Source organism: Ambystoma mexicanum, chromosome 3q (genome assembly GCF_040938575.1).
Source record: "Ambystoma mexicanum isolate Mex_15411 chromosome 3q, UKY_AmexF1_1, whole genome shotgun sequence".
Taxonomy (NCBI): domain Eukaryota; kingdom Metazoa; phylum Chordata; class Amphibia; order Caudata; family Ambystomatidae; genus Ambystoma; species Ambystoma mexicanum.
In genome coordinates, this window is record NC_090926.1 from 903,956,271 (window position 1) to 903,970,606 (window position 14,336).

The 14,336-nt window shown below is 43.5% G+C and overlaps 1 protein-coding gene across 2 annotated transcripts in view; it reads left to right on the top strand.

Moving 5' to 3' along the window:
• Positions 1–14,336, top strand: part of CEP112 (centrosomal protein 112) — a 3,147,769-nt gene that overhangs the window by 47,022 nt on the left and 3,086,411 nt on the right. For both annotated transcript variants that reach the window (XR_011305153.1, XM_069655053.1), the window contains exon 3: positions 11,579–11,769. Coding sequence is in view for 1 of the 2 variants with exons in the window: in XM_069655053.1 (XP_069511154.1) it covers positions 11,579–11,769 (191 nt within the window). In the remaining variant the exon portion in view is untranslated. The remainder of the gene's footprint in view (positions 1–11,578; positions 11,770–14,336) is intronic.

The window sequence follows — 14,336 nt, forward strand, 5'->3', positions numbered from 1 at the left end:
CCTCTAGCAAGAGAACTATAATGCCCTATAACACCTCTCCATCTCTATACCACGTAGGATACTCACACTCTAACCCCCACTTTCCGACATGAACGCCTTTGCACAACAGACTAATTCCAGAGCAGTACACACACACACACACACACACACACACACACACCCCCCCCCCCCCCGATGGCCCTTTCCCTTTGCCACAGGGATAAAAGGTGGAGCACGAGCACAGGACGAGCAAGGCAGACGGCACGTTGTGAAAGCTAACTCAGCACGGCAGTTCAAGAGGATGCAAAAGACGGCGAATACCGAGAGGTGGGCTTTCCGACCCAGGCCTGTGAAACCTCTGAAGATGGAATCATAAAACCGCAAACAAAGGCCAGCTTGTGTTGCAGCAGATGTCAATGGTATCCAAAACCCTCCTCTGCTGATTAGCAAGCCGGGGAAAGGCGCTTGTCTCAGTGGTACCAACCTTGACTCCAAAGAGCAGAAAATCCAGGCAGTTCATCACAGCGGGTGAGTCGAGGGGAGAGTCGATAAGAAACCAAACTGTGTTGAACGAAAAGTAGCCGGCGGCTAATTTTTATTTTTGAAAGATATCAACTAACTGTTAAGAAAAGAGGAGGAAACCAGCAATAGAGGAGTCCGGCACCACGTGGGTGCTCACGCAGGAAACTCTGGGCGATTACCCGATGGTATAGTCTACCCTAACCTGTAGGCCTTGGGGGGGGGGGGGAGGGGGAAGGTGAGAAGAGGTCAAAGTGGTCATACAGAGGTCTCGTAAAATCTTCTGTACCGTCGAAAGTCTTTGACCGACAGATGATTGAGAAAGAAAGGGAAATTAATCCGACTTGTTGATTTGAGCACTTGAACAGAGTGTTGCAGAAGTTAGCAAGAGTGAACCCGACAAAGGGATGCTTACGAGACGGGACGAAGTCTAAAGTCCAATAGTGAACTGTTTGGAAATGTTGGCAAGAGTGAACCCGACAGAGGGATGCTAACGGAAAGGGATGAAGTCTTAAGTACCTATGAACAGTGAGGTGACTGAGTAAACTGTCTGTAAAAGTTGCCGAGAGTGAACCTGGCAGAGGGAAGCATACAAAAGGGGGCAAAGCTTGAAGAACTGTTTAAAAAGACATTGACATTTGTGAAAGTACGATAAGCCACAGTGAACCGGCAGTAGGGAGGCGAACGTCTGAGAGAGGTCCGAGCCCGAAAGAGGGAGGTTTGGGGTGGAAAGTTATCACCCAAAGTTCATTGGAAAAAGTAACTGTTTAGTTGATTGGTTGAATATGAGTTGTGAAGGGTCAACACCCGGAAGAGGGGGCCCCAGGGGTGAAGCCATCACCCAAAGTATACGTGGAACTGAACTTTGTATTTGTTTGTTTGGATACATTAGGCCTCGAAGGCAAGAAACGTTTGTTAAAAGAGATGTAACCATTGAAGAAACTGATAGCTGGAATGCTCTGTGGGCTCGTGCAGAGAAAGCTTGAGCATGTACTGTGCTAGCTCGAACGGAACTATCGGCTCGTGCTGGGAAAAATAAAGAGATGTAACCATTGAAGAAACTGATAGCTGGAATGCTCTGTGGGCTCGTGCAGAGAAAGCTTGAGCATGTTCTGTGCTAGCTCGAATGGAACTATCGGCTCGTGCTGGGAAAGCCCGAGCATTTGCTGTGCTCAGAATTAACACCCTGTTCCGTGCTGAAAAACGTGGGGAAGGGAGACCCCTGGCAATCACATCCTGACTTATTATTTGAGGACACTTCCTTATTGAAACCCTATCCCACACTCTTTCTGTAATAGTTGTAAGGACTTGGCAATAGCTTTTTCTTAGTATAGGCCCTTTTATTTGACACAACACCACTAGGACTGCCTTATTTTTCAATTGATGGTCTATGCTTGCCATCTTAGATTTAGGTTAGACGTTTTTCCACACTGCATTCCATTGTTCATTGAACCCCCTTGAACTGTGATCACTTGTGTCTGTCATTACTGTTGCCACCATGGGTTCCTTAGAATGTGCATGCGAGGTAGGAGATTTGCAATAGGAAAATCAGTGTGAGAGGCTCTGCTAGTCCTCAACATACATGTATAGATACACAGATATGGGGGGTCCCTAGGAAAATGGGTTTTGGGCAGTATGAATATACAAATCTGTTTTGCCACAGAGTTCTCTGATAAGCTAGAAATTGTGCTGGCTGAAAACATGGGTTGGGCAATTGAGCTCTGTGTGACTGAGTCGGTCAACCATGCTATCCTGCTCAACCGTCTCCATGATAAACTGGGTATCACCAATCAGGCCCTAGCTTGGCTGACCACTTTCCTCTCCGATCGACCCTCCAAGGTCCAACCCTGGTCCTTCCTCTCCTCTATCTCTTTCTCTACCTGTGGTGTTACCCAGGGGTCTAACCTCTCTCCCTGGCTGTTCAACCAATACCTGGCACTTCTTGCCCACTGCATTGCTGCTCTCTGCCCGAACTTTCAGTGCTATGGGGACGACACTCAGCTCGTTTTAAGGCTCCCTTCCGCCACCTGTTCTCCTTCTCTCCTCTCTTTCTGTCTTTCTGTCCGCTATCCAGGAGTGGTGTGTTGCCAATGATCTCTGCGTTAATGCCAGTAAGACTAAGATTCTCCTCATCGCACACCATGTTATGCTTAACAATATACTAAGAACATTTGCCATGTTTTAGTTTTTTAAGTGCAAAATTGAAAAGTGTGAAAAGGCCATACCAGATGGGAAGGGTCATAAATTCATTGGGATGATGCCTTGTAACTTCAGCAACCAATCATTGCAATGGGAGTCACAATAGAGGTCAAATCCAAATCAAGAGCCAGTAAACTGGCAAATCCTAATTTTAATAATTTTGGGTGTGATTATTACTTGATAAGGTGTCGCACAATGGGACAGGGGGAGTGTTGCCTGACATCTGAGATGGAACTGCTGACCAAAATTGCTGGAGAAGGCATGGGAAGGACTACAATTTGGCTGGGTCTACACAAGGAGAATCAAATTAGGGGATTAATGCTGGAGGTCATTCTTGATTGAACCTGGAGATGTCTCTAACCCAGTCCTGATATCCTTTCCCTGCGAGATATCCAGGTGTCCTAAGGTGGTGCCGTTTCCCTGAGTGTGAAAACCCAGAGACTCTAAGTACACTTGCCCAGCCAAACCAAGTCGTTTGATTGAATATCTTCCCATTATTGATGCGATGGGCAGACTAAGTAGACCCTTAATATTTTTACTATACACATTTAATTAATTCCCCCTATAGCCAACTAACACAAGGTGAACTCGGCAACATTGTTTCTAGTGTGTTTAATAATATAGTCTGTAAAGTAATTAGGTACTGCCAACCTTAAAATTCCCTAGAGGGGAGAATGCATAGAAAACAAAAATCCGAACTGTTCACCATTTCTCAGACCCTGCCTAAAAGCAGACAGGGGCTGAATAGCAGGGTTTCTGTACTGGGGCAGAAACGTGTCTTGCCAAAATTAAGTAAAGTGAAGGCCCTGATTTTGAAAAGCACACTCCCCACAGAGTGTGAAAGTGACTCCTGATATAATAGAAGGGGGGGTATTTGCTTTTAAAAATCTGTTCTTCCGCATTGCCTAGTACGCAGGGAGATAACAAAAATAGAGCGTGCTGCATGTGTGAAATTGTTTTTGCTAATAGAAAATATTGCATATAATTTTAAAGTAAAACCTCCTACAAAGTACAGTGCCAAGCTTGTGATCTTGTCATATTTCAGGGTGCTACATGTTATTAAAAGTGAACCTCCTGTAAAGTATTTTGTAGTGTTGTCAATTTGTGTGCAAAGAGAGATGTGGTAGGAAAGAAAAAGCATTTGTGCCACGGAGTGAAATGACGTGATTTTGGATTTTGTAAAAATATGAATGTTCCTATTCATTAATAAATATATATTCTTTCTATGCACTGCCCCGGTTCTTGTCTTACCTTTTGCTAAAGGGTGAGGGAACCTATGTAGGTCTATATATGTCATAGACAGGGCTAGATAGAACATATAAGAAATATTAATGGGGTGCTCTTGATTGTGGAGGCAAACAATTCCCTGTGTTGATTGTTGGAGCATACATAACTCCAGCAGGACACAAGTCCCTTGCTGTAGTTTCCTGGTGTTTATCACATGTGGATTCCTTCACTCCAAATTAGATGATGTTTGATGGTTCCATACTATTTTTATCGAATAATCTACTAGATATATAGAAATGCCAGTACGTGCTACACAGGCCCTGCACCATTTGTATGGATTTGGGAAAAGTTCATTGTATGCGGCTACAGTAAAGCACCATTCCAGCACCTTGTGTTTAGCTCAAAGAATGGAGTTTCATCTTAATTATTTTTCCCTACAAACGAGATATCAAGTAAGGACTACATTACAGCAAAGCGTTTTATGTTAAATGCATGTTTCTGTATATAAACGCACACAAGTGTAGAGTACATTGGTAATATAGGGATTGTGGTTGAGGCTTTAGAATGTCATCACAAGCATCAACTTGTACATTTGCTAGTTTGATTCCTCCTAGGTCAATAATGCTCTTAGACTTAAAAGAACTGGTGAAGGTGTTGGCAAGCGCTGTAATGCCTCCATCTGTCAAATATTGCCCCCCTCTCCGACAACCATTCTTTATTTTAATACCCCCTGCATATGCAAAGTGAGCGTTTATATAATTGTGACCGTTTGACTCAGTAGGCTAACGACATGTTTGCCAAACAAAGTTTAAGGTATTCCCCTGTGCCATTACCTAATCCCAGAACTACATCTCTAAATTATGATTCGGTTTAAAGTACCACTCCATTGTAGAGAGGATTTTCTCGTTCTCACAAGTACTGTTGTTTTGGTAAAGACCATAATCATTCTGCAGTATGCAGTGATAAAATTGCAGCAAAAATGTCACCTGTGTTTAAAAAAAAAAAAAAAAAAAAAGAAAATGCTGTGGTTTGACCCGGTAAAGGTGTACCCCATTATACCATTTACAGGGAGCGGGGGTGTTTACATGGATTGCTGCGGCAAAACCACTGCCTTTTTGCCGCAATATTTTGTAACCACAGCCATTTTTGCCGCGATTTTAACACATGGAACCCATTCTGCATCCTGCTGTCTGATAGGTGGCTAGGTTTAGTGTGGCTTTTTTCTGCTCTGCTACCTCCCTCCCTTTCCTGTCCACATTGCATCCATTAGCAGGCCACTGGCCGCTGTTACTTGTGTGATGCTTGCCATAGGTCATCTGTGCACTGCAACAGTAACATCCCAGAACTGCTTAACCCGACTGGTTCTTGAGTGCAGACCTGCAGCTAATTATTATCCTCCTGCTGTTAAAATGATCTCCTATTACTTTTCAAACTATTACTGTTACTTCTATGAAGGTCAGCTAACAGTCCGTGGGCAGTGCTGTAAGAACATAAGTAACTTGTCTGTTGAGGCCCAGATTCTCTTCACAGCAATCCAAGGTGGCCATTGTATTGGGTAATTGTTGGCACTTGGTGCATCCACCGGCCCTCCTATTTTTCTGTTTGAATCATGGCCCAAGAGCACTATTAGTAAAGATCACTGCTCACCTTGAACTCCCCTCTTGCCCACCCCTTCTATTGCATAGACCTTTTTAGAAGCGTGGTTGATCTCTTTACAGCTTCCTGTTTCTTAGACCACTTAAGAATAATACTAATTCCCAATTCACTACAGTCTGTTTTATTTACTTACTGCGATCGTGAAAGTGTGCTCCGATTCGAATTTCCACATTAGCTTGGTTTTAGCCTTTTGCTTGGGAACTACAATTCCCTGCGTTTTTGTAGTCCGTCAACCTATTTCTTGAAGGTTGGTGTTAGGCAGAATCCTGTGCAGTGCCCTTAGGGACCACTACACACACTTAAGACTACAGGTGGCAATACAAGTTTTACCTTTGGTACAAGCCTGTACTACTATGTTAAAGTTGTATCCATAGCGGAGCAGCCAGGCCTATCTCATGAGTATATGAGCAGTAGCAGAGATTACACAAAGGGACCACAATTACTGTGACTCAAACAGACACTGACTCAAGGTTTCAGGTAGAAAAATATAAGTACATTTATTTTTAAACCATTTGTTATAAACACAACACTTCTATTAAATTCAAAACCACACGTAAAATATACTACGACTAACCAATTCACTTTGCACGGTATGACTCCAGGTAAATACCCTGTGTTTGAATGGACCGGTGTTATGAAACAAGACACATTACCGTGAATACGATTGCGATCACTTTTTGACAGTTCGTTCTGCTAAATAAACGCGTATCCGTGACAAGAAATGCTAACGGGGCAAAAACACACTTAGCACCTGAGATACCCAGAGGGAGTTGGAGGCAAAAATCATAGGCAATATTATAGTTAGGCAAACGGGATCGAAGAACACTCATAGACAGGAATTCAAGAGTCAATGGGCCGGATCCAGGGTCAAATGACACCGGGTGCCTGTTGTCGAGGATCGCACAGTCGAACAGTTCACGATTCAACGTAGCCAAGAGTACTTTGATATTGTCAATGTTCGGAAGCAAAGGTTATAAGAAGGAGGGAAGACGAGGGCAAGCGTTGGAGATGAAGAAAAGGGATTCACCCTAATTCCTCAAGCAGAACCCCGTGCCTTATTCAATGGAGAGGCTGATGCCCTGGCAATTGTTCCTGTTGGTTTCCCGCAGACCCACGGTTCCTGGAGCTTCGATGTGAAGGAGGACGTCTGAAGGGGTCTGCACCACACAGGGATGAAGCCGGCAGCAGCGACGATGAATAAAAGGTGTGCTCCTTAAAAACAGGAGAGGCTCTTCAGATGGCTATCCGGACCACTACAGCAGTGTGCAGCGATTTTGACCAAGGAGAGGATCCTCTGGCTGTAGAAGATGAGCTGGTTATCCCCACCAAGCTCAAGGGAAGAAGAATCTGGACTGAATCTTCTCTGGTCGTCGAAGGGTAGATAGCTCAGGACTGCAGCAGGGCTTCACTGGGACGGGGTAGTTGCAGCAGCCGACTTCTTCTCCACTTCTCTTCGGTTCCTTGAAGTTCCAGTGGCGACTCTCTGACTTCTAGCCCAAGAGGCCTGCCTTTTATGCGAAAAACCCCCATTCACACAGCCTGGCTGTCAATCACGCAGCAGGGGGGGTTGTCCAACCCGGACAACCACCTCAGCCAATCATAACAAAGTGCGACTTAGTTTTCCTAGGATACCCTGTGCAGGGGGTGACTGCACCCCTCCCTCACATTCAGCCCACCTAGAAACCCAGGTGCCTGGAGGAGGGCTTCTGAGCAGAAGCCTGCCAAAAGACGGTGAACAAAGGAGACAAACCTGGTTTGCTGCGCAAAGTAGGACACAAGAAGGACTTTATCAAAAAGAAATGGCGAATAAACCCAACCAGAGCCAAAAGAAAAAATATTTGTTCTAGTGGGTTTAAGTTCGAGGCTAATAAAATAGCCTAAAACTACCACGTTTATCTAATATAATTGCGGTAGAAAAGTTAGGGTAGATGCCACTGCCACCAGCCAAGTCTAAATGTTAAAAGAGCGAAACAATGCTCTAGGAGGTACAGATAGAAAGGGATACGAAGTAACCCTTTCCAGCACTCCATGGAAGATGGGGTGTACTGGATCTGTGGTAATTTGACTAGTAAAGTCAATGGCAACTTTACCCTTTTCTTGGGGACTGTAGTCCGCCCCAGAAACGGAGTCGCTGGGAAGTCTAAAAGACAACCCTGTGTCACTGCACTGAATGTGCTGTGTAACACACAAAATGGGGCTACTGAAGTGGTGTACTCCAGAGTCCACAATCATAAAACATGGGTAAGAGTGGGGGAAAAGCTCACTCTCTTACCAAGTGAAAGAAATAAACTCCAGGAGTCCACTAAAGCTGCTGGGGGACTCACTAGGTGAGGGAAATTAGCCATAAATGAGAATTCTCACTAACAGTCGGCGCGGCAGCGGAAGCTGGTCTGTGGTGCTCAGTGGTGTAGGTGGTTTGCGTCTTGGTTTTCGTCGATAAATTATCATCTGCACATATACCATCATGCAAGTGTTGGCAGGGGTTGAGGAAGCTAAAGGTTGAGCAGCCGCACAGAGATCTGAAATTGTTAACTGGTATCTTGGTAAGGGATTATCACCGGCTATAGCAGCTATACCCTTGCAAACACAAGGTACGACAGAGCTCGCCGGAGCACAGGATATTATGCAACCTTTAGAGCGGGTGGAGATCAATGTGTATCCAGTCTGAGTACAGACCAGCTGTATGTTACTGATTTTGTAACTGCTCAGAACATGGAAATGGCTGGGCCAGTGACAAATTTCTTAAAAACTAAGAATTTAGATGATGGATTGCAATTGCACTCGTCGTTGGAGGTTATTGACCAATGTGCCAAGACAATATATGATACAGGAATTAAAATATTGTTATAGAATACAAGGTCCCTATCAAAACGTGCATTAGATATTGCAACTTCTATTATTGATCAAGATGTGGACATTTGCGCTCCGACTTCGACTGCGGCAGGACCCACCCTTACACTAGCTATTCCACAGGACTATGGAATTTTGCATCAGGAGAAATGTGAGGGTAGAGGTGGGGGCGTAGCTTTTATTTATAAATCCACATTTGAGGTTTGTGAAGTTGAAGTACCAACTATTGATGTGTAAGAAATTATGCAAATAAAATTCAGATCTGATGTGCAAACAACTTTTAATATGGTTCTGATATATAGACCTCCAGTCCCTATGCCTGAATTTTCTCCGCACCTTTGCAATATCATTTTACGTGGTCTCAAATCAAATACCAAGGCAACTGTCCTCAGTGATTTTAACTTGCGGTTGGGCAATAGCTCTGATACTATAGCCAATCATTTGGAGGTTTCATTAGACAACTTGGGCTTTCAGCAATTGATTGGGTAGACCTACATAATGTTAAAACAGACTTAAAGTCTTACCCTGCCCGTGGTCAGATCATTTATTTGTGCATTTTACAATAGCTTGTGAAAAGGCCATAATACCTAAAGCTTCACAAAAGATTAGTACAATCTCTAGAAATCTTAATAAACGGACCCCTCTAGCTTTGGAACGTTGGCTATTACCCATTATTAAGCAAATTAATGACCTCGAGCTAGCTGAGCATATTTTTAATCTGTATACACCAGTAATGCAGGAAGCTATTGATACAATGGCTCCTCTTAGGACCAAATCTGTTGTTGTGAGAAAAGGCAAGGCTTGATTTCCCCAGATCTTCAGAAACTTAAAGCAAGGAGATCCTTGCAGCACCTCTCCCCACTACTTCATAACCAGCTGTCTAGCTGCAGTAGCTAAAGTGTTCTGGGCGTACGATACAGTAGCCCCTTGGGGAATGGGTCCTGCGGCCTGCCTTAGCTCTGCTACGCACATAAACAATTGGTACTTTAAAACCTATCTCTCTTTTTTGGGAAGATGGTTGATTGTTTAGTGGAACTTGTTGAGACCATACAGCGTCATCCTAAATATAAATGTTTTACATTACCCATTTCAATCCCTTCTAGACAGCCACTACTTTTAGGAGGGCCACATTATTTCCACCTATCCAAACATTTGACCATCTTGAGGGCCAGTGCTCCTTTTTTTTCTTTTTGATTTCATGCCAATCTGTGTTTCCAGATGCTGCTCTTCTCTCTCCCCGTTTCTACGTAAGCATTTCCCTGTCAACAGTGGCTTAAGTGTGTTTGGCCTCCCATATTCACAGCCACCCAGAGGGTGATTCCTTCCTTAGCTTAGCTGTCACTGACATTTGTGTTTCAATAGTGATCCGTGGAAGCAAACGTAACTATATGTACACACGCACGCACACGCGCGCGTTTCTTTTGGTAAGCCATCGGTGCCACTTATGTTTTCACAGCAAGTAGAAATTGGGTGTGAATTGCCCTCCCCACATGAAACATACTGCACAGCTTCAGCACGTTCACCACAATGTACCTAATCATCAAGGCAACACATTTGCATAATTAGAGTCACTTGGTGGATGCTGTCTGCTTTCGTCAATTTAACCTTTAATCCACATCCATGTATACACTATATATTTGTATGTTCAATATATATTTAAGCAGAAAAGAAGGGCACTGCCAGAGATGCTCGAACCCAGCTCTCATGGTTGCTTCCTTTTTTAAGATAAATATTCATACCTCTATGCTCAGTGCTCTTGTCCTGAAGCACTTTCAAACATAAATATCCATGACATGACATGTCACTGTGTGCAGTGCGACCAGTGCTATTTTATTTTGTCAGTTCAGCAATTCTCTTCAAAACACTATTGCATCTTTTGAACAATGTGGGTGCCTCCTTGGAAATGGCATTCCTTGACTACATTGCAATACGGTAGATAAAGCAACATGTTAAGCATGGTTAAACTTTGCACATGAGCAGTGCAGTTTGTGCCTATCGCCACACTGGGAAGATGTACAGTTTTTCTTTTTTTATTGGGGAAGAAATGTCTGGGAGATGGATCACTGAGATGCAGAGTATCATATCATGATAAAGGGTAGATTGCATGCCGACTGCCATTATACAAGTTGCCTTTTTATGTACATAAGTGCAGGGCTGAAGTCGAGGGTACACGTGGGGGGGGGGGGAGGAGAGGGCGGAGTCCACCCACTTTTTTCAGAGGGCGGACTCCGTTTCCCGAAACCCCACACCGCATTGACTGTCCTCTTAGAATTTATGAATTAAAGCCGTCGTCGGCAGTCGACAGATTTGTAGGCCGGACACTTCACCACTACACTATATAACCTGTTGAAAAACAACAAACAACTAAAGGTGAAATGTCCCATTTCGGTACTGCAAGTTCCAGGAAAAACATTTGTAATGGTTCTTGGAGTTTAAAACATCCACATCTTTTAAGGTTTTCAAAAACACTATTCTTCTCTCTTGGTTTTGTGTGTGTGTTGATTTTATGAAAGGCAAATGCCATTCGTTGTGTTCAATTTGCGTGGTTATCCAAAGCCAATTTAATGAAATGTGCATATTTCACCTTAATATTCTAATTTGTGGCGACGTCCCATCCCATTGCGTTTGTTGATGAGTCCCCCCACTTTAATTTTTAGTACTTGACCCAAGTATAACGGTCATAAAAAGGGGAGTCCATTTGTTACAGCTCTTTGTAAAGCGTGGCTTTGTGAAGACATGAGCACAAACGCAGCTGTCTTCAGTTAAGGAATTTCGTATTCAGTGCTATGAAACTAGTAACATCCACTGCTCTGAACGCTATTTGTACTTGAACTTCAGGCGGTTTTTGAACAGATGTACCTTTCAATCCTTTATTATTGGGCCTGAACATTTACATGGTCTTGGGAAACGCGGAAAAATTCAAGTTGCAAGCCACTAGCCAGCCTTAAACAAGTCACACCATTTCTTACCTGCCAAGAGTCAAATGTCCCTAGCCAATGATTAGTGGTGGGTGTACATTTGCACACTGTTCTTGGGTTTATTTTGATACTACATTTTTATCTGAATGTTGTTTAATTTGGGAAATGATGGCATTGTTTGATATGTGCAAACAGAAGTCCCTAATTCTTTTTGTAACACCTTTTTATAGAAAGGCAGCAGTGTGCGCTTTGGATTAAAAAGTTGTGCGAACCTTCTGGAGCAGGCTCAGGATTCACAGGCAGGAAGAACCGAAACATGTATGCAAAGCTGCTGCTGCATATGCTGAAGCGTGGATTGCTAGACGGCCCATTCACTCACAGACCAGAAGAAGGCATGCTTAAAACGCTCCCTTCGTACATGGTGAGTTTTGCCGTTAACTTAGCAAATGTGTATCCTTTTTCTTTGTAGGTGTTTTGTCCTCCTGGAGAGGCAGGAAATTGTGTCCTTCAGGTTCTTTAAACTTTTTTTTTAAATTTAATTTTAACACGCTTTACGCTAGGGTTCATCTACAAAGATTTGGACGGTCCTAACGTTGCTCTATTACTTGAAGTTGCCTGATCTGAGAAATGTATACATTAAGAATAGCACTGCTGTGAAATGCCTGGTAAATCTTTGATATCGGAGGTACGGAATCATCTCTAGGCTAGAAACAATGCAGCCAGAAGTTTACTTTGCTTATGAAAGGCTATTTACTAATGTACTGTGTTTGAAAAATGCCTTTGATCAGTGTCTGAAGTACAAAGGATTTTGCAACTTGGATCTATGTAAGCGGGAATATACCAATAGTGATGTCCTTGAGTAGTCAAGGCACTTCCAGACCAGAGCAACGTTGTTTCTTGTTGACCCTTTTCAGCTATTTAGAGAAAATGCAGTGGAGCTGCTAAACTGCTGAAAGGCTATATAGAACCGTCAGCAATTTATCTAGACTGATTACATTTTGGGTGAAATCGCACTTGCTAAAGCAGCTACATAAGAGTATGCATGCAAAATATTAAAGGAGTGTGGCCTTTTGGCAGAGAGACAGTTATATTTTCTTGGCTGGCCCTTTCCAGAGAGATTAGTTTCTGATGTGGTGTTATGCAAAATGTGAACCTCCTGTTCTTTTTACAACGGTAGGTAATTTTGGATTTCCATAGGTGTTTTAGGTAAATGTTCGAGTGCGGAACCAATCTGGGTGAAGCGTTGACCACCAAACCCCCTGTCGTCTTGTTCTGTTTGGTGTGGGAACGTTGAAGCTTCCTGATCTTCGTGTTTTAGCCTGTGATGTTCTTGTGGGTCTTATTTTATATCTTTGTGGAGCCTTTGTTTCAGGATGCTCTGTAGGGGATAGGATTTTAAAGGGATCCTTGCCGTAATTGACAGCCATAGCATGTTGGTCATGGGGGAAGAATGATGGCCCTGAGAAGGAAACTTGAAATAAAAGATGGGAGAGTGTAGTTAAACATCACATAGTATTTCTAGAGTATAATACATGAGAAATGTATCAAAGATGCCAACTAAGAAGTGGGCGGATGAAATGCCTACATTGGCACCACAACTTGAGTCAAGAAGATGTACAAAGTATGCCATAATCATTAATGGTTTGTTGGGTTAGGGCTACAGAAGGGAATGGTTGGATTTAGGAAAGGTCTATGATTATATTATATCTGTACATAGCGTACGTTTACCTTTATTACTATCACAGAAAGAAGTAACAAAGGAAGAGAGACCCAACACGTGGAGAACCCCTCCCCCACTTAATTTTATTTGCAAATACACCACACCTGTTTATGAAGGGAACTACAAACAAGTTTTCTCTAGGCTATGGAAGATCAGCCTACCTGCAGGATAAAATCAAAGTGAACGCAAGGAAATTACAGGATCTCTAGGGAATTCCCTTTCCTTGGTTTCCCTTCTCTCACTCTACACAGACAGATCCCTTTCCTCCTGGCCTGTAGCTCCATCAGCCTAGTCCTCGGGTTGCTAAAAGGCTTGCAGGCAAAATAAGGGATCCTTGGAAAATGGTGTCGGAATGAAGGAGTGAGTAAGGCAAAGACAGTAAAAAGGGCACCTACGCTAAAGGACCTATCCAATGACCAACCCCAACTCAAGCACAATTCCTGGACATGTGCACACAGGAGAGTGTAAGTCTCATGGAGCTTCTAGGTTACCCAGCATAATTATTTACTTGGCAAATGATTGCAATGAAGCTGTGGCTCTTTGTAGCCTTGGAATGCACTCCAACCGGGCAAGCCCTTGTAGTTTTCATCCTCTTGTTCTGTGGGTTTGATGGCTCACCACCCATGTTGCTGGGTCCTTGCTAAACTGCAGTAGTTGTAGCCTTGAGCCAAAAGTAGCTCTCATGGACTTGAGCCTGCTATCGTTTCTTTAGCATTTGTGGCATTACAACTACCACTAATTTCTGGGATGATTCCCCCGGCGGGCAAATCGCTCATTCTTCAGTATCCTCTGGCTCTCGCAGCTTCTACGTCAAGGCCTCCAGTACACTCTTTGCTTTGTTCTCTGCTGAAATTATGAACTCTCTCACAGTGTGGCCTATTTGCCTTGGCCCCTTCCGGCTTCTCACCTTTCTTGCATTTTGGCGTATGTGGCTTTCACCTTCTTATTGTGTCCTTGTCTTGGCCATCTGCTTTTCTCTGCCTTCTGTTATTCTTGCTCCTCTAACTGTTCTCAGATTAGCACTCTGAAACGCTGGCTCAACTCCCTCACAAGCTTAACGCATCTGCATCATGTTTATAGTTTTACACTAATTGTTCTAATGAGACCCGGATCGGTGGGCCAGTTTCCCCATTAGTGCGTATTCCTAGGATTGGTTCCTGCCTAATAGCTCGGCCTCATCCCCATGTAAAGGCTGTTTGCGTCCACTTATATGCAAGTGTTGATGGGTTTCTAATCTAATTTGATCAGTGCCTGTTAAAATTGATTTC